The sequence below is a fragment of the Patella vulgata genome, chromosome 3 (assembly GCF_932274485.2).
Source record: "Patella vulgata chromosome 3, xgPatVulg1.2, whole genome shotgun sequence".
NCBI lineage: Eukaryota > Metazoa > Mollusca > Gastropoda > Patellidae > Patella > Patella vulgata.
Genome location: NC_065881.2, coordinates 32,303,939 through 32,331,612, shown reverse-complemented (window position 1 = coordinate 32,331,612; position 27,674 = coordinate 32,303,939). Strand labels below are relative to the sequence as shown.

The window sequence follows — 27,674 nt, the reverse complement described above, 5'->3', positions numbered from 1 at the left end:
GCCCCCAATTACCTACAAAGGAATAAAAATGCGACAACCCTTGTCGACCGCTCGGACGATTTAGCTGCTGTGGGCGTATGTTTTGTTGCCTGGCAACCTATCTTTAAGAGATGTGCCAATGTGTTTTACAAAAAGCTAAGCCATCAGGAAAATGTAAATACAAATGTAACATTAACACTTGATAAATCGAAAAGAGAGACCGGTTCTATAACAAGAGTTCAAATGTCGTCAAAGTCAAAGTCATACACTCTCAATCTGTATCATACAACGTGCACAGCACTAATAAATGGAGAACTGCAAACTTTATTTTTAAGCGAACATTTTAACTCCATGTTAGATCTAATAAACTGCAAGGAGGCTAGAGAACTCAACATTTATGTCCGTGAATCATTCAATAATGCCAAAGAAGACTGTTCAGTTCCACTAAGTAAAAATGATTCTACATTGCAACCTCTCTCATTTAATCAAAGTGTTAAAACCACTCTGACTCCAAGAAATTGCAGCACCCCCTACCACTCTCATAATAGCAGTACTATGATGTTAACTCTTGTTGATAATGTGACTGAAACCCATCTACCTTTAGTTTATCTTACACCTGTGAATATCCAGTTGGACACCATTCATTCCGGATCATATTTAGATACATCTTTTGGTACTGGTCTTAATATCAAAAACACAAATAATGATTCCTCTGATAATGAGCAAACCATAGCCAAAGAACTATTTTTCGCTGGGGATCCTGATGATAGCTGTTACACGAAGGATGAATATAAAGCCTCTATTGAAAAACTAAATTGTGATGTGTTACTTTTGACAGACAAAATAAAGAAGCGTGACTCTGAATTTCAATCTATTAAAACATTACTGAAAAATGTAAACAGTCAGGAATCATTTAAACCACTTGTTACGGAGGACCATAACTTGGGCCCAATTCATAAAAAATTCTCTAATGTGAAAACACTGGAATATAAACGTAACATTGTTATAGGATCATCTATACTTAAAGGTATCAAACCAAATGGATTGGATAAAACCAAATCCACAGAAGTGAGAACTCTTGTCAGGGGCGACTATAGAAGATGTCATCACTTATGTTGATAATTGTACCTCATCAAATAATGTCCGCAATATAATATTTCTAATTGGATCTAATGACTCAAAATATGGCCCATATGCAGACTATACTCGTAATTATTATAAAACTTTAATAGAATTGTGTTTCTCTAAATTCCCTTATGCATCTGTTGAATTCATTAGATTATTGCCACAGTTTTCTCGCTCTTCAAATATCGTATTAATGGCATACTATATGATGTCTGTGAGGATTGTGGAATTGACATACCTATTGATCATGGAAACTTATTTTATAATTATCACCTAAGTAAAATCAGACAGAATTTATATCATGATTCTGTACATCTAAATTCTTATGGTTCTACCTGTTTAAGCAAACTTATTAGGAAGCATATTATTTCCCCAAGCATGCCAAATTAGGATATCATTATTTTCCAGAAACTTACATTTCCTGTCATGCTGTGGTCTGCCAACATGCCCCCCCCCCCCTCACCACAAGAGAGCTCACTTGCACTTGCTTTTCCATCCACACCATTCTAATATATTGGTGTAACTGTTTAACATTAACATTGTTATTATTTGTTATCATTAATTCTTACTTTGTGTTATTAAGAAAGATATCTAGTTTATTCCTTTCATCATTTATTACAATTATATAATAGATGAACCCAGTTTTAACTAAAAAAAAGGTTTACATGTAGGTCATCTAAATGTTCAATATTTCTTTAATAAAATTCCAGAACTTAGTCTATTCATCCAAAACTTTGATATATTTGCTATTTCCGAATCACACTACTTCTATAGATGATGATCAATTACATATTGCTGGATTTCATAATCCTTTAAGAAAAGATAAGTCTAATTTAAGTTCTTCTGGACCATTGCTCTACATAAAAGATAACTTCATTTGTAAACACTGCTCAGATCTGGAACATCCAAATATTGAATCTATCTGGATAGAACTAGATTTAAAGAAGTCAAAGCCAATTCTCATATGCTTTATATACCGAAATCCAGCCTCAACTAAACTATGGATTGATTCTTTTTCGGAAATGATGGTATCTGCATGGAATAATCAAAATGAAATTCTTATGATTGGAGATTTAAACATAGATCTTTACAAAAATCAAAATAAACATTGGACCGATTTGTTACAAACTTTTGGCCTCAGTCAACTTATTAAAGCACCTACACGAGTTACTGATAAAAGAAAACATTAATAGACCATCTCATTGTTTCAGACCCTGATCATGTCAAAGAAATCAAAATTCCTTGTTATGCTGCCTCTGATCATTACCCAGTATGTTTTACCTGGTAGAAAAAGGGTGCTTCTTTTCCTAAAAATAAACATGTAACAATTACATATAGGTCATTTAAACACTTTAATAAAGATCAATTTTTGTATGATTTGCATGCAGCTCCATTCGACTATATTTATAATTATTCTGATCCAAATTTAGCTTTATCTGTCTGGTATACAATTATTACTCCAATTGATAAACCAGTTTGGTTAACTCATGAAATATTTCAACTTATTCTTAAACGAGATTATTTAAAGAAAAAAGGTGATGTTACTAATTATAAAAAATTAAGAAATGAAGTTAAAACATATATCAGAGCAAGTAAACGAAAATATTTAGAATCCTTGATATCTGACTGGAAAAACAGTAAACAGATTTGGGATGCCATAAAACTAGCAAATAATACTTTTCATAAAACTTCATCATAACCTACTCAAATAGATCCTGACACTCTCAATGATTATTTTATCAATGTTGCAAACAACTTACTGAACAATGTCCCAATTTCGTTAAGCAAAAATGATTCCAATTGTATTTCTAATTTTGTAAACAATCAAATTTCATCTTGTACTCCGAAATGTAAAATACCTTTTACTTCTACTTGTGATGTATACAAATATCTTTCAAATTTAGATGCATCAAAATCTGTAGGAATTGATGGTGTTAGCTCGTTTTTTCTCAAAACCGGATGCTCCAGTTTAAATACCTCTCTAACATATATATTTAACCTTTGCATTGAAAAGAACATATTTCCTGACATTTTAAAACAGGCAAAGGTACTACCATTCTTCAAATCAGGTGATAAAAGTATCACCAAATAGTGATACTAAATTCTACTTCTTTTTCAAATTTTATTTTAAGGATATACAGAATTTATTTCTTAAAGTATATAGACAATATAGCTAATAGTAAGGTTATCATTTGGTCTTTCTTTACTTTTAGTGGTAATATTTTGATTTAAAGTCTATAAAAAGTAATTGCCTAAAAGCATGATTGGCTTTGACTGTTTTATAATCTTTGGATGCCAGTGGGCTTATTAAGAGAAACCTTGAGCAAAGATTTATACAGTTAACAATGCAGTCTGATCAATGCCAATCAAGTGTCAATGCTTTTTAATTCTTTATGGCTTAAAGCTTATTAGATCCTATAAATTATATTTCACTATGAAACTTTCAACCAATGAAATTTATATATTTATTTAACTTCTTTTCATTTGATGTGTTACAATATTTTTATCTTTAATTTGATTTGTTGAAATCATTGTCCTTTGTCTGTATACAAATTAGTTACTTTAAAAGACCTCTACACACAGACAAGAGGGCAGATGAAATTAGAGACACACAGACAAGGAGATCGAATGCCTTGTATATAATTTGTAAATAATGTATTTTTAAAACTGTATATAAAGTAATATTGAAATGAATTTGGAATTGGACTTTTAATGAACAGTGACCGCCTTCACCAGAATACTTCTCCAGTAACGAGCTATACACCCCAAATCCTAGCTCTTTCATACATATGTACATATGTATCACCTGGGTGCATATTCGAACGCAGAATAGCCCCCCAAACACGCCGGTGATAAAAGCTTAACCGGTAATTATAGACCAATATCTATTTTGCAAACTCTCTCTAAACCCCTTGAAAAACATATAAATTTGAATATTACTAATTATTTAAATAAAAATAATCTTTTATATTTAAATCAATCTGGCTTCCGTTCAAATAGCTCCTGTCATACAGCCCTTGTTAATATCACTGAAAATGTTTATGACGCTCTAAATAATGATATGCTAACAGGATTATTATTTTTTGATTTCAGAAAAGCTTTTGACATGGTAAATCATAATCTTCTTCTACAAAAACTTTAGCTATATAATTTTTCTGAAAACTTACTCTCATTATTGAAATCACACCTTAATAATCGAAAACAGTGTATATCAATTGGACAAAATAAATCTTCATTTCAAAATATAATTTCAAGTGTACCCCAAGGATCAATCCTTGGACCTTTACTTTTTAATCTCTTTATCAATGATTTACCGTTTTCTCTTTCTGTAAATTCCGATCTGTTTGCAGATGACACCACCGTTTATACCTCTTCTCTGGATTAACATCTCTTAATAATAAACTCCAATTGGAAACCAATAAAATAATACAATGGTGCCAAAAAATGCTATGATTATCAATGAATCAAAAACTAAATCAATGTTAATAGCTGCAAACTATCAACTTAAAAATCCATTAAATAAACTTGACATTCAAATCAATAATAATCAAATTGAAAATGTTTCTGAATTTAAACTTTTAGGTGTAATCATTGATAGAAGTTTTTCTTGGAATAAACATACTGAATACATTTGTAAAACACTAAATAAAAATTTGTATTAACTGAAAAAGATAAAATCACTTCTTCCGTCAAACTTGTTAAAATTATTCTATTTTGGCCATTTTCAGTCACATCTAGATTATTGCTCCACCATCTGGGATACCTGTAGTAAAACATCCTTAAATTACTTACAGGGTGTACAAAAATTGGCTTTTAAATTAATTAATGATAAACCACTACCAAAAAATTCAACCTTATCTACTTATGAAACCCTAGCTAAATCACTAAATATTTTAACCATTCAAAATCGGTTCACCTTCAATAAATACATCTTACTGTTCAAATTAGTTCATAAAAAATGCCCAAACTACTTAACTAATATTCTCGTTTTTAAAAATACACCTTATACCAATATTAATCGTGAATTTAATATTCCGCAACCTAATAAATCAATATATAAAAATAGTTTAAAATACATTGGACCTTGTCTCTGGAATAATCTACCTACCTCAATTAAAAACACAACTGTACTATCAGACTTTAAGGCGAATATTCTTTTCAAGATACATTGACATTCCTAACCTTAGTAAACCTTATGTACATAATTTTAATTCATAATAGAGAAGGTAGTTAACCTTACTGCATTTTTATATTTATATATATTTATATATATATATGTGTAGCTTTACGATTGTGCTAATATTTCTGGATATATATTTACTGTTCACGGAGTCATCACCAGTAATCAGGAGATTCTGATGAAAAAGATGTACGAGGATTCGTGCAAGCAGACTAGTCAAATTAAGGAATCTGTAAGTACACTCTCTACTTTCATTCTCAGCTGCCAAAATGAAGAACGCGAGAAAACGTTAGAAAACGATGCTCAACTCTTCAAAGGAACAATAATAAAAGAGTGGAACAAATGCAAGAATGTTAGAAAAACAGCATTCTACAAAATGCTACAAAATAAGGCAAAGGCTGAAATATACCAAGAGTTTTTAGAATTGGATATTCCCTTCATCCCTCGCAAACTGAAGGAAAAACCAAGACTAAACGAGTCAGAGAACCAGACTAAACGGAGAAACGAAGTGGACATTCTCAAAATGCAAAATGAGATAGATTTCCTGTTTGAATTCTCTGCGAAACAAAAAGAAATCATCAACAAAGCAGAGAATGAACTATTGACACTCCTCGAAGGACACCACGAAAAAGAACTAGTGGATCTTCTGAAAAACATGTGGACGTCAGAAATTGCTACTGAGGAAAATAAGTCCCATGCGATATGGAAAAAGAACAAAGAATTCCTTACCAACTTGCCAACACGTGCTGCAGAAATTGAGCGCATTCATACGGAGAGAAACAATTGTCAAGATACCGAGGAACCCAGTTCGTCCAAGACAACACCTTCCCACGACACTTGGCAAACGGTCCGGAATAAAAGCAAAAACCAAGGACGAAACCAGGGACACAAAAAAACATCGACAATAAAAAACAGAATGTCCGCAACCAAGCTGGGAGGAAAAAGCACCCAGGGGCACAAAGAAGCAATGGGGTTTAAAGCCAGAATGTGCACAGCCAAACTGGGAGAAAAGTGACAAGCGTTCCCAATAACAACCAGCGGTATAACACGCAACGGAGGAACGATCACACTTCTCAATCCCGGGAGCAGTTTTTTCAGAGAGGGCAATCCCAACCACACCGACCACCATCCCAGTCCCAGCAACCACCTCCCCAATACAAGAAGAAAGTTCAGCGTCACTCAAGGAACATCCACACATCCAATTCTCAGAACCAGTACACCCAAAAATAATAAATATATCATCCGTAGTTCTAAATCATTACAAGCTAAATCTCCTACAGAAAGGACTAAAATTCACACTTACGCCTAAAGCTAATATACAGGAATTATAGTGTGATATCAATGCCTTCTGTAGGAAGCTACGACTAAAGGAATTTTTCGGTGATAGGGAAGACACTGCACCAGAGGATATTGTGAGGAACAAAAGTCACTTCAACCCCAGACGAGGCAAGGACGTGGCGCTGGACAATTTCATCGACTATTTAACCAAGTTGCCACTCCCTATAAGCCGCAATGCAAAATCAAATGTGTCGATGGAGGAACAGTGTGCTATATATTCCTTAAAATCTAACAATACTATCGTAATTAAAGAAATGAATACTTGACGAAAAACGGGTGTATACAACCATAGATTCCAACCATAATAAAAGAACAATGGGATTAATAAACGCCTTAATCCAAGATTACAAAAACGAACTGACGGACAACGAACAGGATTATCTCCGAAAATTTGAGTATAAAACAAGTCAGTTTTATGGTCTTCCAAAAATACATAAATCCAAGATGATCAAGGAGTCTATTAAACACCAAAATGCCGAATTCATCAGTGTTTTCCAGCCAGACGATCTCCCATTCAGACCAATAATTGCCGGTCCGTGCTGCCCTACTAATAGACTATCAAATCTTATTGATATCCTACTTAACCCGTACGTGCCAAATGTAAAATCTGTTATTCGGGATGACATAGATTTTGTTAATAGATTGCCCCAAAACCTGAACGATGGCGACGTTTTCGTAACCATGGATGTTTGTAATATGTATGGCAACATTTCCCATGACCTATGCTTTCGGGCCATAGAATATTGGTTGGATAAACATCCTGAATGCAGTCATGAGAGAATTTCAAACAACTTCATTCTCAAAGCTATACGAATCATCCTGACTAACAACACTTTTACATTTGGCGAAACAAATTACAAACAAATTCTTGGTATAGCGATGGGTACCAAGGCGGCACCACAATTAAGTAATTTAACAATGGGATTCCTTGAGGAAAAACTATACTCAATTGTAGAAATTGAACATGGCATGGATTACAGATTATATTTAGAAAATCAGTTGAAACGATTCCTAAACGATATATTCTGTATTTGGAATGAACGAATTGGCAACATTGCAGATTTGCAAAAAATAATGAATGATTTAGATTTAAATATCAAATTCACAATTGAAACGAACGATCTGCAAATCGCCTTCTTGGACGTACTAGTGAAACGAAGGGGAGAACTCCTTATAACGGATATGTATTCCAAAAAAAAAGATACCAAAAACTATCTTTCATATAAATCATATCACCCACGCCATACCAAAAATAATATACCCTTTTCTTTAGCTAGAAAAATATGTACTATTGTGATAGATGAAGACCTCTGGGTTGTCAGACGATGAGGGTCAAGGTCACAAAACGTCTGCTCAGAGTAACGTCCGCTGACTTCAGCCCAGCAAAACACACGTTACAAAGTTGTAAGTAAAAGTTCAGCAGTCACTTGTAATAAATTCCCAATTTGATTTTTCCATTGTGTTCTAGTTACTAGGTTTCTTTCCCCAATAGATAACACAAGCTTTTCCATCCATTATTTTGAGTATTAGCACATATTATTTACACAAGTTGACAAGTACTCGGACTACTCTTTCTTCACTCCGCGCACGCGCACTACGCTTCTTGAATGGGAGTGACAACATTGTAATGAAGAGAAAAAATATCAAATGGGAGTTTAATGTCTTACTGTTCTGTACCAACCCTTATAATGAAGATGGGCGTACGTCATACATTATTGTTTGGGGGGGGGGGGATTGTACGTGTACAACTAGTAAGCAAGTGTCATCATAATTGTGCAAGGGAGCCGCGGTGACTCAGTAAAGGGCTGGCTCACTTACCCGGCGGCCCAGGGTTTGATCCTAGTGGGGCGTGGTTTCCCCTTGTCCGTGACTCACTAATCAGGAGGTCCGGGGTTTGATCCCTGTGTTGACCTAAACAGTTCCCCAAACTTTCCAGCGGTGCTCCCCTTGTCAGCGATGCAGGAAGTGTGTGTGTGGGTGTGTGTGTGTGTGTGTGATGGGCAGCGTCTAGTTATTTGGATGGAAAATAAAACTGAGGTACCGTGGACAAGTTGACGTGCATGTAAAATAACCAAATCCCCCCTATAGCATAATGTATGTACAATGTACATCTTCATTATGACGGTTGATTTTTTTTTCTCTTCATTGTATTTGCTACTCCCTTACAGTATTATTTAGGTTTTGCCATATATCTATTTTAGTGAGAAAATTACGTATAGATGCTTTGTTTCAATTCAAATATTTGTTAGGAATTTAGCCCTAAATTTAATCTGAACTAAAAGTTTACATATATATTAGTAGAAATACTGTTTTGGGAGAGCTTATATGACCGCCCGCCCTCCCAGATTCGTTGAACCGTTCATTTTTCGGGCAATGTATTTCAGTTTTTCGGGCACAAGCTTCAGAGAATGGAGAATGCGACCATATCACATGGAAATATAATTGTATATTTGTGTAATTAATTCAAAATAAACAACCATCACAGCTTAGTGGAAAATTCATTTTAGTTAATGATTGATTCATTCAGAAAATTTTGGTGACAAATTTTTCAGGCAAATAGGCTCAACTCCACCCCCACCCCAACCCCTCACCCAACTGAGATTAGCCCCCTACACCAATGTAGCCCCTTACCTGTTGTTCAATCCGATTCAGTTTGTTGAATCAAATATTGTTTAAACTATTGTTTTCCCTCCCATCCGAACGACTGGACATTGTCCTTCCAGCCCACTCCCATCCCGTACCACTGACAGGGTGAAACCGCACCGGGGTTGTCTTGTACATGTACATATCTAATCTGTGTAAGTGTAGTAAATGTGAAAATGAAACAAAAAGACTATTAAAGAAACCGAACTTTATGTTTATGCATGTAGTGACAGTGATGATGATAATGACCAACTTTGATGACATGCATTTAAAGAGAAGAGTAACTGCATAATTTTGATTTTTCAATAATTGATTTACTTCAATAAATAATTTTTGTCTTAAATATTTATTTTTTAGCAAAATACACAATTATAAATACGGTTTCAGTTTAAATGTTTGTAATTCGGCCTTAAATATCTGAACTAGAGGTTTACAGCTCCCTATAGTAAAAATAACGTAGGGTCTAGAAAGTGTATGTTAGTGCGGGTTTATGTTTTAGTGGGAAAAAATCATGTGGTTTCAATGCGATTTACAAAACTACGGACATAGTCCGGTCTTCATTACTTCATAGACATAGGTGGAAAAGGTGATTTTGAGATTATGATTATACATTTGATTTTATTAGCTTTCAAGTAGATCTCATCATTCTTCTCACAAAACTTTTTACAGATTCAAAATCGGATGAAAACTTTTTTTTTATTGAGGCTCAAAGTTGTGATTTTTGACTTTTCGCGGAAGAAAGGTTTTTCAACACTTTGAAAAAGCCATTTTTGGTGTTTTTTGTGATGCCATATTTCTTTTCATATCAAACCTATCAAAAATAAAGATGTAAATTCATGAAATACAACTTTAAGCCTAATTATGTTTCAATTTTCACATTTTTGTAATAATTACACTGATTTCCACAGCAACTGCAAAATACATAGATACATAGGTTTTCTCAAAAATTCCATTTTGTCAGAGCGATTTTGGTCAATTTTGAACCTGGTTGTTATGTAATTTATAATCAGTAGTTATCAAGTATGATTAACAAAAAAAATAAAGAGTAAAAATATATATATGCCTTCTCTCAAGAGCTGGATATATGTTCATTTTTGAACAATTTTCCGCGGCACACAATTGCCTATTTTTGGGACGTTTTTGGGACATTAATAAAATAAGAATGAATGGAGATACACAAGTGAAATTATGGGAATATGTTAAAAAGTTTGTGAATTTTTAAAATTAGTTATTTCCAATCTACCATATATTATCAATTTTGGTTGTCATAGCAACCAAAATGGAAAAAAATTCAATTTTTGACCATTTTCAACGCTATTTACCATAACCCAAAAGGTTATCACCACATTTTAAATTAAGCAGTTTAAAATATTTGAAACCCAATATCAAATGATATGGATTGTGTAAGTTTGAGAAAAATATGAAGGAGTTTGGGCTGTTACCATAGCAACCACATTTATTTTTTTCCGAAAACCATTATTTTCCAATAATCATGACATCAATATTGATAACTGTATTATTTTAAAACAGAAGCTATTGGATAAGATTTTATAAAATAAATAAAATCAGAATATTTATATGTCTTCTCCCAAGAGCTGGAAAAGAGTTCCCTTTTGAAGAACATTCTGCAGCAGCTAATTGTCTATTTTGGACATTATTAAGACATAAATAAACAAGCCAACAGTGAGGCTGATGTCCCCCGCTGAAATCCCGAAATAAATAGATGACATATATTAATTAATTGCATGTTTATCTTTTTCAAAAGTATCCAGCAATCAAACTGATTATTAAGTATACATTAAGTTTCATCACTCTCTATCAGATAGAATCAAAATAAACAAGGCATTGACCTAATAAACACATACACCAAGTTTGAACATTCTAGCTCAATTAAAAGTTATCGTGTCCCAAAGCATCAACCAATCAAATTGCTTATCTCTGCTTACCCTAAGCGGAAAATGCTCATCTTCGAACTCCATCAAGGCATTGACCTAATCAACACATACACCAAGTTTGAACATTCTAGCCCAATTCGGAAGAGAGTTATCGTGTCCCAAAGCATCAACCAATCAAATTGCTTATCTCTGCTTACCCTAAGCGGAAAATGCTCATCTTCGAACTCCATCAAGGCATTGACCTAATCAACACATACACCAAGTTTGAACATTCTAGCCCAATTCGGAAGAGAGTTATCGTGTCCCAAAGCATCAACCAATCAAATTGCTTATCTCTGCTTACCCTAAGCGGAAAATGCTCATCTTCGAACTCCATCAAGGCATTGACCTAATAAACACATACACCAAGTTTGAACATTCTAGCTCAATTAGGAAGAGAGTTATTGTGTCCCAAAAAGTGTGACGGACAGACAGACGGACGGACAGACGGACAGACAGACAGACGGACGAACCCATTTTAATAGTCCGCTGCTTTCTTCGAAAGGCGGGGGACAAATATGAAGGAATTAAGATCTTGAAGAGAAATTTTGTTTACAAGTAAATATGTTTGTGAATTTTTAAAATTACTTATCTTTACTCTTGTATATTACTTAATATTTGGTTGTTATAGCAATCAAAACGAAAACAAACACCCCAAAAAAGGCAATGTTATTCCATTTTCAATGGTGTTTACCCTGACAAAACAATTGATCACCACATTTTAAGTATAGTAGCAGAAAGCATTTTAGCATATATTTATAGCCCATGTAATATAAAATATTAAGAATTGTATAATTTTAGTGAATTATTAAGGATTTTGGATGGTTGTCATAGCAACCACATAATTTTAAAAAATGGACAACTGTTGTTTCATTGTCATTGTTCTTGGCATTCGTTGCTTACATTATTGTTAGAATTCTGCTTTTACATATTATTTTTTTACTCAGAAGATAACATTGACCAATAAAAAATTATTCTCTAAAGACTAAAGAGTAAAAGTAGGTTACTCAGTTACTGATAGGCTATGGTAGGCCTAGTCATGTTTATAAAGGCTTAGGCCTAAAAGCTACAATTTAACTCAAAGAATTGTTGTTTTTACTTCACTTTTGAATATTTCTATTATTCCTTCAAATCGGTATGTAGCCTATTGAGCAACTTCCTTTTTTGTATAATCAATGTATTGTAAATAAATATCAAATCAAGGCCTAAAGGCCTTACGTTTGTCGGTTCTTTCAACTTATTTAACTGGCCAACAAATAATATGTGATACTCGAGGTGTTAAATATAGTTTCCTAAAAAAACAAAGAATTAAAATTATAATAATTAGTATGACAACTGTTATATAATGCTAAATTATTTAATAAAACGTTTTGCGAAAATTGGGTATCCGTATCGATACTGAGTGATAGTAATTTATTAGTAATATTGTCGACATGACTGACCTAATTGAAATTCATATTCATAATCTATGTCAGTTCCATCATCTCAAACGAAATGTTGTAAATCGCCAACGGCAAATCCAGAAATTTAGCCATTTTTCAAACTATTTCAGCTAGCGTTAATTCTTTTGTCAGTCCAACTTTATTTGGGTATAGTTCCCTTTTTAAATGGGTAGAAATCGATGTACTAATTATCAGTAGTACTATACTATCTTCCTCACGGCTGCGGTCGGCACCGAGACCCGTGTGGATATTTTCTGGTTTCATTTCCATTCGTGTGCACAGAAATGGTTTAAAATAGGGCTTGAATAATTCAGTGAATAGCGATTTTATGATTTCAGTGCATTGAAACATTCGTCAATGTTACGGAATTTTTCAATTCTTGAAAAATGTTTGGTGTTAAAAGTAGAGACGTGTGGTCGCTGGGATGAAATTTCCCTTCGATTTTTATACGCCCACAATTTCATGTGGACGTATATTGTCGTCGCCCCTGTCCGTCCGTCCGGACACAATTGTTTTTGAACAGTCTACAGGTCACAATTTTTATCTGATTTCAATGAAACTTGAAATATAGGTTTATCACCCTAAGATCTCGGTTCCTTTCGATATTGGCATCTATCGGACCGTAATTTCATGGATTATGGCCCCTAATTGCACGAAAAATCACGTTTTTGGCTTGTGAACACTGTAGAGGTCACAATTTTTATCCGATTTTGTTGAAACTTGAAATGTAAGTTTATAACCCAAAGATCTTGGTTCCTTTCGATATTCGCGCACATCGGACCGTAACTTCCTGAATTATGGCCCCTGATTGTACGTAAAAACGCGTTTTTTGGCTTGTGGACCCTATAGAGGTCATAATTTTTATCCGATTTAAAATATCGTATTATTATATCACCGTTGAACCCTAAGGAAGGTCGAGTTCGAATTTCGTGAAAATCGGCCCAAAACTGACAGACAAAATGGCCGCCCTTCGTTCTCAAATATCGTAAAAAATATGGTATATCAAGGTTGTGGACCCTATAGAGGTCACAATTTTTATCCGATTTTGTTGAAACTTGAAATGTAAGTTTATAACACAAAGATCTCGGTTCCTTTCAATATTCGCGCATATCGGAACGTAACTTCATGAATTATGGCCCCTGATTGTAAGCAAAAACACGTTTTTTGGCTTGTGGACCTTATAGAGGTCATAATTTTTATCCGATTTAAAAAAACGTGTTAATATATCACCGTTACACCCTAAGGACGGCTGAGTTCTAATTTCGTGAAAATCGGCCCAAAACTGACTGACAAAATAACCCAAAGATCTCGCTTCCCTTCGATATTCGCTCATATCGGACCGTAACTTACTGAATTATAGCCCCTGATTGTACGAAAAATCACGTTTTTAGCTTGTGGACCCTATAGAGGTCATAATTTTTATCCGATTTAAAAAAACGTATTATTATATCACCGTTACACCATAAGGACGACTGAATTTCGAATTTCGTGAAAATCGGCCCAAAACTGACAGACATAATGGCCGCCCCTCATTCTCAAATAGCGTAAAAATATGGTATATCAAGGTTGTGGACCCTATAGAGGTCACAATTTTTATCCGATTTTGTTGAAACTTGAAATGTAAGTTTATAACTCAGAGATCTTGGTTCCTTTCGATATTTGCGCATATCGAATTATAATTTCCTGAATTATGGCCCTTGATTGTAGGAAAAATCACTTTCGTTTAGCTTGTTTTCTATCCATCTCTCGAAAATGTGGGCGTATACTGCCTGGCAGCCGCTGGTTTTATATCCTGTCATATGGTTATAAAAGCGTGCGAAGATGAGTCACGTGATGTAAACACAATCGGCCCGGTGAAAGGCGTGAATAAAATGGAATTACTATCGTTATTTATTTTCAGGCAAGTCATTTATTCATATAACATAACGATTTCTTCATAAATAAACATCGAGTTGCATTTCGAGCTAAATTTATGGCGAATGGAATGGATTTTTCTTCTAGTGTAGAAATGACGTCATAACTAGGCAAAACTACGCGATTTATTTTTGACAAAATTGCCCATTGTATACAATTTTCAAATGCTCGGCGGCGGTTCTTAAAGTGCTCCGATTTTGTTGATTTTAATAGCATTGAAACGACAATAAAACAAACTTTCGATCGGCCGGTGGTGCTATACTGGAAAATCGCCTCACAAAAGGATTACGTGAATTGAAGCGTTCAACTTACAAAAAAGGCATGGCATTCCGAAATGCCGACAAAGCACCCCCGACCGATCGAAAGATCGTTCAATTACCTTTCTAATGATATTAAAATGAAAAAATAATATTAAAAATAGGAACCGCCGCCAAGCACTTGAAGTGGGGTACCCTCATTTCAAAACGTGACAAAAATTTTCAGCGTAACGTCAAAACACGGGAAATTGACGTTTTCAACTTATGTTTATGAAATTAATCAAATGAACACATATATAAAAATTATACCAAGCAAAAGAACAGGATATCGGCTTCCAAAATATTTAAAAATTATTACAAAATATTAAATAGCCACCGTATGACATTAAGGGGATAGTAAGCATTTCAGACCAACTTTTTAACTAATAAAGCTAGGATGTTTAAATTTTCACACAAGACACATACATGAAACAAGTATAAAATTTGTCATTTCATTCACATCTGACAACCGGTTGCCATGGCAACGGAAAAATATGATTTTATATAGGTAATTATTATTATTATTATTATTGTTCGATTTATATAGCGCTTCATTACACATGAGTGTTTCTAAGCGCATTCACTACAAAACAGTTCAAAAACATTTTTGAAATAAGTAGGTTTTTAAGTTAGTCTTAAAGCTTTGGATGGAAGAGGACTCTCTAAGAGTTTTTGGAAGATCATTCCACATTTTTGCTGCTTTGACGGAGAAAGCATATTCACCAGAACGCTTATTATATTTGGGGATCCTCAATATGCTACGATCACTTGAAGAACGAAGGTTGGATCGCTGGGGAGTATAGAAATCAAAGAGTTCTTTTAAATAACTGGGTGCGGTGTCAGAATAAATTGATTTAAACACATTCACAAGAGCTTTAAATTGAACCCTCGCTCGAACTGGAAGCCAATGGAGTTTCTGTAACTTAGCTGATATATGATCAAATTTTCGTGTTTTAGTTATAAGACGTGCAGCATTGTTTTGCGCTATTTGTAGTCTGTTTAAAGCTGTTTCTGGTGCTCCTAATAGAAGAGAATTTGCATAATCCATGTGCGATGTTACTAATGCTCTAACAACACTCTGGCACGCATCAGTATTCAGATTAGAGCGTATTCTCGAAATAGCTCTCATTTGATGATGCATTTTTCGTATGATACTATTGATTTGGGGAACTGCGGACATAAATTCATCAGTAACATAGCCGAGATTTTTAGCCTGCTTCTTGGGAGATATAGAGCAATCACCGATCTGAATGGAATCCGCTTTAAACAATTTACTGGATTGTGATTTTGATGATATGATAAGAAATTCAGATTTGTCATCGTTAAGTTTTAGCTTATTTCTGGTCATCCATCCTCGAATGTCATTAAGACAAGACTCAAGTCTACTGATAGAATCCTTGGAAGCAAGATAGTTGTTGTGTTGAAAATAGTCATATATTTGGGTGTCATCAGCAAAGCCGTGGTTTTGTACCCCATGTCTTCTTATGATTTGACCAATCGGAAGAATGTATAGAAGAAAAAGTAGGGGTCCCAATACAGATCCTTGTGGAACACCTATCCTAACAGCACAGGGTTGAGACACATACCTGTTTATTTGCACCTTTTGTGTTCTATCTTGAAGATATGACTTTATCCATGACAGTGCGGCACCACAGATCCCAACCGAACATTCCAGCCTTTGAAATAAAATACTATGATCTATAGTATCAAAAGCAGCACTGAGGTCCAAAAGTACTAGGTGTACGGCTAGATTCCTATCCAGTGCCAGGTCAATATCGTTTTTAATTTTAAGTAGAGCCGTCTCTGTACTGTGACCTCGTTTGTAAGCTGATTGAAGTGATTCGTGTAAACCGTTTTCAGACAGATAATTTGAAATTTGAGAAGCAATAACTCTTTCAATAACCTTGCCGATGAATGGTAAGTTGGAAACAGGTCGATAATTCTTACACAGCTGAGGATCAAGGTTTGGTTTCTTCAACAAAGGTGAGATCAGAGCTGACTTTAAGCAAACAGGAACAGTACTAGTGGTTATAGAATCATTAACAATGCCAATAATGATTGGAAGCAGAACCTCCAATACTTTCTCCTCTTTCAGAAGCCAGGTTGGGAGAGGATCAGAATTACATGTAGCAGATTTACTCTTAAGTATAATCTTCTTGACCTGTTCTTCAGAAACAGTGGTAAATAAATTTAGATTGCACTCTAACGACGGAAGTGGTTCATCAACCTCCGAATCGGAGTCGACCACACTATCTAGTCCTTTCCTAATATCAGATACTTTAGTTTGGAAAAAAGAACAAAACCTCTCGGCAAGCCCAAGTTCATCAGTTGATGATGGAAGCCGTGTTTAGTTTCGCTATTTTTCAAAATCTATCAGTGGGATTTGGCTGAAATTTATTCTGAATGTTGTTTATGTGTCACTGTGTGCAAATAAGAAGTTTGGTGTAGAAAAAATAATATAAAGTCACATTATGATGGCCACAAAAATTATCGAAGCAAAATTTAGTACAGCCTTAGTTACTTTAGAAACCATAACTTTTGCCCTATGTGTTACATATTCAAAAAAAAACTTATTTGCACACACTATAAGATATCTCTTATAGTTTTTGAAATATAGCGAAACTAAAAATTGTAATTAGCTCAATGCCATTTGAAGTTTGCACACAGTTTCCTGCAAGCATTTCACACTAGAAATTTTAACTTATAATAAAGCTAGGATATTTAAATTTTGACACAAGACACATATACATGAAACAAGTATACAATTTGTCGCTTCGATCACATCTGACAACCGGTTGCCATGGCAACGGAAAATGTGAGTTTATATAGGTAATGTGTTTAGTTTCGCTATTTTTCAAGATATATCATTGGGATTTTGCTCAAATTTATTATGAATGTTGTTGATGTGTCACTGTGTGCAAATAAGAAGTTTGGTGGAGAAAAAACAATATATAGTCACATTATAATTAGCCATTACCAGAATACAAAACTGATGAGAGGGTATTCGTGTTACCGCATTAATAGTTTGTAATGTTATATACTGTTTGTTACACTGTGCAAATTTTTTAACACTAATAGTTCATTTTTATTTACCGGTACTAAAATTAAAACCCTTCGGGAATATAAGCTGCTTCCTCTTTTCTACTGCTAGTTGTATTTTTTTTTTAATTTTTCAAGTTCTTTAGCTTTCTTAATTTTTTTTAAATCTTTCTGTATTTTGTATATTAGATTGTCTTTTTCGTTCGTTATCGCGCCTGTCAGCATATTTTTGAGCATTTTTGGTTGGCGTAATACCGGCTCTTTACATGTCCTTGAGACTCCCTTTACAGCCTTTGTTGAAATCGAGAACACAAAGTGCAACGGCATGTTGCACACTCTCAAAACTGGCAAATCTGTGTTTCGGAGCACGTTTCCAAATCACCTGGTTCAAAGACTCATTGGCGTTCTGTGTGGCACCCCGAACACATCTAACTCAGGGCTGGCCACGAATAAATTGATGGCGAGCAGATGACTGCTCACGCAAATTTAGGTTTGGGCGAGCAAGGCGAGCAATAAAAAATGCTCACGCAAAATGTTGTTTGCGTAAGCACACATTTTGTAACATTGTTTCAATTTAAAATCATAAGAAAATTGCTATTCCTGGCACAAAGTTTGCAGTAAACATGTGTGACCATCGCTTTCTGTTTTTGACAGTCATACGTACTCTTCTTTATTAAAACCAATTTCCGTATGGATTTCTTCACCCCACGAAATAAATGTGGATAGGGCAATCAGGTTGCGCCAAAGCACTTTGGCCATTATTACGCTTAGATTGAAAATTATACGACTGCACAATGGAACAATGGAATAAAAACCGAAGTTCTGATAAAATAGGAAATACCGATAAATATTAGTTTGAAAAGTGTTCATTTAGCGTGAATGCCAAATGCCGTATGTAAACATTCTTTACTTTAGACTCGATTATCACTTGTTTGTTACTGGTGTTCGTAGGAAAACCAGTCATGACGTTCAGGTCTAAAGTTATTTTTAGTAACACAAGTTGCGAGTAACTTTATTAGCCAATCAAATTTCAGGAGGAAATGTCGCGTGCAGCTGGGTGAATCTCAGTTTGACAGACGAATTTATGACGTTATTGACATTGTTGGGTTAGTTTCGGCAATAAACTTGTCAATATTTTGATTATTTTTACAGGGTTTTCTTAAAATTTTGCGCGAGCAACGAACCGCTCGCGTAAATGTAGATTTACGCGAGCAGTTGCTCGCGTCTCGTGGCAAGCCCTGTAACTAACAGGTCTTTTGAACAGAGTCTTTTGAAGAGGCAATATAGTTTCGGAGACAGTTTTAGGAAACGGGTTGGAATGGTTTTCTCTTGATGGTGTTGTTCCTGCTGCTAATTGACGGTTATACCAACACCATGAAGAAGGTGCCAGTGGGCATCTATGGTGTCTAGGATGTTCAGAATCATCGTGGTAGTGAAAAAATATAGCCCATGTTGCCTTAACCATTGCATCTACATCTCCAGCGTTGTCCTTTATGGCACGCCCATAATAATTTTGTAAGGCTCCAACTCGGTCTTTAGTCAGACGCCCCTTTCCATCAATTGGAGTTCCGGCTGCCTTTAGTGTCTGGATTATTTTATCAAGGCCATTCTTCATCCGTTTAGCGACATGGTTAACGCAATCTTCATTTTTTACTGTATGCTGTTCTCCATAAGTTCCCTTGTTGTCATTTATGGAAGAAATGCGATTGTAAATACCGGAATCCCCATCGTTTAGCAAGGTCGTATATCGTAAATTGTACTTTTCTACTGATCTGTTAAAACATTTTCAAGGCAGCTTCTGTTTCCATCGATTTTGATGAACCTTTGTGGTTGATGGTACAGTTGTGTTCTTCTGGTGTACCTGTATTTTTAAGCAAATAACACAATAATTTGACATAACTTCGTAATCTAAAATTAATCCGGTCAGAAGATCAGTAATGACTGTAGTATTATAATGATAGGTGTATCCTCTTTTTTGCCAGGTTCCATCACAAACAACAGAAATATCAATGACTTCATCCGAAGCAAGCGCTGGATTTTCTTCAATGTATGCACTTCGAATAATCTTGGCTGTCTCTTGCAAATGTTTGTTGACTTCTAGTTGACTGGCAATTTGTAGTTTCTTTAAATGTTTTGAAAAAGCTTTTTTGCCCAAGCTGGACAGCAAATCAAATACTTTGGCAAATTTGTCTAGGTCAGCCTTACCTCCACCAATTTCTTTCATGGCCATGACAGTCCGTTGGTTTACATCAAAACCACTAGCAGAAGTCTCAGTAGCATCCATCGGAATTGATGTATTGGCAGTAGAAACATTTTCCTGGCAAACATTACAATACACAGTAATTGAACTTGAAATCCCCAAAAAATTATTTTCAGTCAAACAAAATTGTTCATCAAATTTATTCTGACAATTTGGACAATTTAATTTTGATATTATTGATTTTAGGAAGTTGACATCAACTAGTCTGTAGCCTGATTATTATTATCGTTATCTAAAACTAGGTCATCGCTGTCAGACTCACTCGCTTTATCGGCACATTCCTGGGTTTCTGGGCGAAATGTTGAATGAAGACTAGTACCTCTACGTCGAATACGCCTTTTTCCTTTGAATTTATTTGCGCTTCTATATTTTTTAATAAGCAAACGTGGAAGTTCAGTAACAATAATAGTGCGCATGTGCAAACGAGTCAAAGGTTAAAAAATACCCGTATGTACTCATTTAATACGCATTTTCATTGGCTAATAATCCCACATGGTCTAATAGACCAATGGAAAAGTTTGTTTTTACTATCAAAGACTGGTAATATCGCGGGAATTCCCATACATCGTTATTTTCAAAGGTAAAACGTCACGGTTAATTTATAGTATTTTGCACACGCTAAAAATAGACACCAAAATGGCTCTGATCGGTTGATTTGTATAGAAGTTGCAAGGGGATAAAATAAGGCAATATTTCAAAGACAAAAGATAAATTACGGATAATAATATTTTTCGGGAGAAATAAAGACTTAAAACAAGTTTAGTAAACTTTATCCAAACAAGATTTCATGTAAACAATTTTTTTTTTTTTTTCATTTTTAATAAAAAACGGTCAGACCAAGTGCGAACGATCCCCTTAAGTTGAAAAAGGGTTAAAAATCGGGAAAAAAAGACTTTCTTCCAACGCGGGCAATGGAGCTGTGACACCTATATTACTCGACCAATGTCAAACATATGTGACTCGCCGCATCAATATGAGTCGGAATGCAGGAAAATTAATTTTGCACAAGAGACAAAATAAGCGAAAATATTGATTTTGATCGAAATTGAGATTTTAACAAAAATGAGTCAATAAATATACTATCTATCGACTCAAAAGATCAAAATAGCAATAAAATATTTTAAAACGCCTTTATTTGGACGTTTTGTAAGAGTACCGTATTCTTAAATCTGTATTTTTCTGAATATTCTCAGTAGAATTAGATATTTTTCTCTGCTCACAGCGGGGCGACCTGTCAATCCTCTTGCAAAATGCATGGCATCGTTGTAAAGCGGAGAATCTTTAGTTTATAAATATGACCAAAATATTGCTGATGAATTCATTTTGAAGGAATACAAAAGGGTTTTAAAACCCCTCAAAATGTAAACACACTCCGCTTGTTGCTATGCTTCCTACACAAGTCGTTTGCTGATTGGCCCAGACAACGCGTGCAAAGCATTGAGGTTCCGTGGCTGCATCGAGGCTCAAGCAGACGATAGAAATTAGATTTGGGCAATGTTATGGGGTGTCTACATGCGATTCACTCTGAGAAGTGGCAGAAAACAACTGTTGTTGTTGTTTATTAAAGATTTAACGTCCAATACAATGAATATGATATTATGGACAGGTTGATTTCATTAAATTATTTACAGTTGAAAATTGTTAAAAACACCAAAAAAAAGATCCTCGGATACCAACAACTTAATTCTGAATCTGGTCGTATATAGATACCCGTTGAGTTTTAATCAAAACATTGTAAATCAATCAACAAGCCGTTCGTGTCATTGAGTAATACTAATCCGTAATCACTTCTCATGGATTAATGATTAGTTGATTGATAATTAACAATGATAAGGCCGCCGACAATTCATTATTTACTCCGAATAACTAATCAAAGCGGCGATGATATAATGTTTCGTTTGGTCTGTTAGAAAATAATTTATAGTCCTTAAAAGGAAATAAACAAAATAGCCAATAATTTTCTTTCCGAATAGAATTTTATTGATAGGTGAATTCCGTTTACTGTCTTTCATACGGCATGCAAAGTTAAGAATGTATATTGGATATTATTATTGTTTAAAATTCTATTATCACCATGGGTCGGGAAAATGAGAACGACCAATGAGTCGAAACGCGACGATTATCGAGTGGGAAAAATAATCTGCCATTGTTTTAATTACACCGCTTCCAAAACGAACGTAAGCATTTCATGCCAATGAAATTGAAATTTCTATTCTATTATGAACTCATATTTTGATACCGTTACGGTACCTGAGGCTTAAAATAACAATAGACTTATTGTACACGCAAAATCTTAATTCAGGCATGCAGCTGTGGCGGCTTCTTTGATGATTAAGATAGGCTACTAAACTTGATTACCCAATCAACAACCTTAATCTTCTGACCACTGGCACCAAGGTGCTAAATAATTGATGAGATTAACCGATTAAGTTATAATATACAAACTTAGACTACTAATAATGTATACACTGTTCTAAATTATAACGCTATCATAGGAAATGTGAATATGCCGCATTTGTTGTGGATGTTTTGCTATGAAAAGAGCGCATTTACAACGGTTATCGTCTTCGGCACCCTTGAAAACCTAAAGAAGAAAATATTAATATTAAACAACAAAATAACGAAAGATTTAATGGCATGGTTGCTGTGTGATATTGTTTTAGAACATACCGACGCCTTTAACTAGCCTTTTCTAAAAACTGCAGATGTCAGTGCATTCAATTCATTTGCAACTGAGAGCTCGCCCTTTTCCATTCTTGAACGTTAAACAGTCGCGCCCATGCCCGATGAATTAATAAATTTTAATTCTCGTAATGCAATTATATCCACTGTAAATAGCGTTTGTTTACAGCTATCTATACACTGGCATCGTAACCGTGCCATACGAAAACTCCATAGTATATACAATGAAACTAGTTTCAATTAAGGTGTATAGTCAAACAATGTTAATACCGTATCTTTGATCGTAAGGCCTAGTACCATCTCTTTTAATTAGAACTCGGCAGTCAAAACAGTAGATCAATCAGCATCCAATTAATTAAGCTGTAAACAATAGTCAAACCATATTAATACGGGATCTTTGATCATTAGTACTTTCTCTTTTAATTATTATTATAATCTTTTATTAAATTTATGAGAGTTTTTAGCATACTGTTGTCTTTTGAAAAATGTTCTCTTTTCTTATACTTGACAGCATAAGGTGTTGAATACCGTCGTTTCATTGGTATACCCTACCCTGCAAGGTGTGACCATAACTGATGGGTGACCATAAAATCATCGAATATGTAAAATGATAAATATTCGTTGCATCGACCCAAAACCCTGTTTTTTGGATTCGGCGCCCCCGAAAACCTCTAAAATGAAATATTACACAAGTACCAAGTATAAGAACTCCAATAATTGCCATTTTGGTGGCCATTTTGAAAAAACAAGATGGAGGATACAGTCCAGTCGATCCCTGATGCTACAACCTTTGTGCCTAATAAAATATATAAAATGACATTGCACCAGCCGATTACAAATATACGGTGATAAAAAACAACAGAATTGTCATTTTGGTCGCAATTTTGTTAAAACAAAATGGTTGATATTGTCGGATTAATTTTACTACTACGATTATCATTTCGGTCGCCATTATGAAAAACAAAATGGCGGGTATTATCGGATTTACTCTTATACTGCAACTTTTTGATGTAGCACCCCCCAAAACCCCTTCAACTTCTGAATCGTGATCACTTTCCATAGCAAAGAAATTATTAGATGAACGAGCGTGAAAATATTAAACTTGCGTACAAAATGGCACCCTATGACACAAATCTTCTCGAGAGTTCACGACCTTATAACCCTGAAACCATTGATGTGACGTCTATGTTTTATGATTTCAATCATTAGTTCAAACTATAAGCTTATTGGATAACTACTTTTGGAAAGCCAATCGTCTTTTTTTATAACTTTATTGATCAATAAAACAATACATCAAAAAGGCCGGCAGCAGCCGTTGATGGGCAAATTGTCTCGCGAGTTTACAACCTTTATAACACCTAAACCTTTGATGTGACCTACAAATTTTATGATTACAGTAATTAGTTCAAACTATATATTTATTGGATAACTACTTTTAGGAAGCCAATTGGCCTTTTTTGTAAACTTTCTTGATCAATAAAACTTTACATCAAAGAGGCCGACAACAGTCGTCATTAGGATAAGTGACTAGACATAAGGTAGTCGACAGGTGGCGTAAGTCGGTGAAATTCAGTAGCTAATTAGGTCGACGCCTGGTGTAAGTTGGACTGAATGAGTTAAGAGTAACAATTCATTAAGTAATTATCAAAAAACCATTAGAATTTGTTTGGTTTTTATAAAGTTCTGCCCCATACTAACATTTAGTATACAAAACTTTTAACATCATGGATTTAGCTGTTCAAGTCATAAAATTTCATTGAAAATCAATAGGATTCTTCGCTCCTGACCTTAAACACTGTGTATAAATTTAAAGTCAATCGGATATTAACTTTAGCATCTAGAGCGTCCACAAGATTTTTCAAAGTCATCAAGGGCCATAACTCTGGTAAAAATTGTCGGAAATCACTGAAAATCAATAGGATTCTTCGTTTCATGACCTCAAACACTGTGTATCAATTTAAAGTCAATGGGATATTAACTTTAACCTCTAGAGCGTCCACAAGATTTTTCAAAGTCATCAAAAATTATCGGAAATCATTGAAAATCAATAGGATTTTTCGTCTCATGACCTTAAACACTGTGTATAAATTTAAAGTCAATCGGATATTAACTTAAGCCTCTAGAGCGTCCACAAGATTTTTTCAAAGTGATCAAGGGCCATAACTCTGGCAGTAATTATCGGAAATTGCTGAAAATCAATAGGGTTCTTCGTCTCATGACCTTAAACACTGTGTATTAATTTAAAGTCAATCGGATATTAACTTTAGCCTCTAGAGCGTCCACAAGATTTTTCAAAGTGATCAAGGGCTATAACTCTGGCAGTAATTATCAGAAATCGCTGAAAATCAATAGGCTTCTTCGTCTCATGACCTTAAACACTGTGTATAAATTTAAAGTCAATCGCATATTAACTTTAGCGGACGGGGGCGACAACAATATACGACCACATTTCAATGTGCCTAATCACTTCAATATTATTCTTTAAAATAACTTGACATATCTGTTTTGGATCAAAAAATAATTGCTTTTTCAAGGGATTTCAAATGTTGATTTGTGCTGTGGGCTGGCAATCTGTCTACACTGAAAATACTACGTCTATAGATAAAGCCAGCGTTGAAACAGAACCACAATTTGGACTGTGTGGAACATGCGAGTCAATTGTAGCAAATTTTATATTAGAATGTTGCAATCTTACCATTTCCATAATTAAATGACCACAAACAACACATTTATCAGCTGTTTGTTGAAAACCAGAATACTGAAAATAACAAGTAATAGAATAACACTCAATATGAAATAAACATATTAAAATATTTTAAAACAAGTAGGTCAAACCAAAAAAAAAAAAATATTCCCTGCATGTCAAAATTCTTACCAATTATTTACATAACACTTTCTTCATGTTTTTGTGCAGACATGTTGTATTAATTTTGTTCTGGGAATGTGTATTTATTGTACATTCACCATCTCTATTTAATCATCTGTTCTTTCCTTGTTTTGTTGTGCTGTTATCCTGCATAGTGTATTCAAAGAAAGGAAAAAAATACATTTGTTCCAATGAAGTCTTCTTTATCTTATGTATTTTATTTTATAAATCTTACCAAATAATCTTCTTCACAATACACTCTACCATGTACATTATAAAAAGCTTTACCTCTTAACGTCCTTCCTACAATAAAAAAACAATACACAATACATATTCTTCCAAAAAAGCAGGGGATATTGAAATGCAAATACCTATGCAGGTTGTGATATGATAAATAGTTATGGACACTTGACACTGTAACCCAGGTATCGTTTAATCTTGTGTATCTAGCATTAATTTCTTTCACATTCGTTTAATAACAAATCTTTGTTTAAAAATTCGTAAAATCGCTTAAAATCACCAAAAATCATCTAATTTGTACATGTGTCCAGTTTAAAGCTGACTGATTAAATTTGATAATGAGTGTCCAATTTACAAAAATTAATCATTATACTTGTACATCATTAATCAATTGGGTTGTTTATTTTTTAACAATGATTGAGAAATTAAACACTTGTAAATTGGACACTCATTATCAAAATTGAATGGTCAGCTTTAAACTGGACAGAAATACAAATTAAACGATTTATGGTGATTTTAAACAGTTTTTACAAATTTTTAAATAAAGATTGGATATTAAACGAATGTGAAAGAAATTAGTGCTATTTACACAAGATTAAAAGATACCTGGGTTACAGTGTGACATGCTTTGAGAGTTTGTTCACAGATGAAGAACTTATTACCCAAACAGAACCACTGAGCTGCACCTGCGACACGCAATTGCGCCATACACGTGGGAGGGATTCATTGTCAAATTTGACGCTTCAAGGAAGGGTTAAACTGCCACGTGCTGGTTTATCCTATCCATGTTTGCTTTCCTATCTGCGCTTGCACAAGATTTACTGTTTAGCGTATCTTTGCTATAGTGTGTTACGTTTAATTTGCAATGAGACATCTTCAACATCATGAACGTCTACATGTACGTGCTATTGGCATGCTTCAAATGGGTTCTACACAGCGAGCAGTAGTAAACATGCTTAATGTGTCACAGTCTGTGATCAACAGACTGGAACCAGTACCAACAAACACACCATGTTGATGATAGCCCTCGTTCAGGTCGTCCTAGAGCCACTACACAAGCCCAGGATCTATACATTCATACACAGGCCCTGCAAAATCGAGGACAAGTGGCCAATCAGCTTTTGTAAACTTGTACCAAGTTACAGGAATTCGAGTTACACCCAGAATGATTAAAAAGCGGCTACATGCAGCCCATTTGCATGCACGACAACCGCGTGTTGTGCCTCCATTAACTCGCCAGCACATGGCCAACAGGCGTCAATGGTGTAGGCAGCGTAGAAAGAGGGGTAATCGTCGATGGGCGCATATAATGTTCTCAGATGAGTCCAGATTTACTCTGGATTTCACCGATAGAGGTGCTCGGGTTTGGAGGCATGTAAATGAGCGTCATGCTAACGTTAACATCAGACAGCATGACAGATTCGGGCGTGGGTCTGTTATGGTGTGGGGAGGAATCACAATGACTGGCAGAACGGACTTGCATATTGTTCAAGGAAGGGTCACTGTTGTGTACTACCGTGACCACATCCTGGCACCAATAGTTCTGCCCTTTGCACAACGTGCAGGTCAACATTTCATCTTTCAAGGTGATAATGCCTGTGCCCACGGCGCTCGTGTCGTGAATAAATACCTCCAGCGTCACCATATTGTCCATATGCCTTGGCCAGCCAAGAGTCCTGACCTTTCCCCTATAGAGCATGTCTGGGACATGATCGGGAGACGTGTTCGCCGACATC

The 27,674-nt window shown here is 34.9% G+C and overlaps 1 protein-coding gene across 1 annotated transcript in view; it reads right to left on the bottom strand.

Annotated features, from left to right (window-relative positions):
- Nucleotides 1-27,674, bottom strand: part of LOC126814504 (Wilms tumor protein 1-interacting protein homolog) — a 132,587-nt gene that overhangs the window by 60,239 nt on the left and 44,674 nt on the right. The window contains exons 3-4 of the mRNA XM_050539682.2: nucleotides 25,934-26,001; nucleotides 25,528-25,590 (exon numbers count right to left, since the gene is read on the bottom strand). Coding sequence (XP_050395639.1) covers nucleotides 25,528-25,590; nucleotides 25,934-26,001 — 131 coding nt within the window. The remainder of the gene's footprint in view (nucleotides 1-25,527; nucleotides 25,591-25,933; nucleotides 26,002-27,674) is intronic.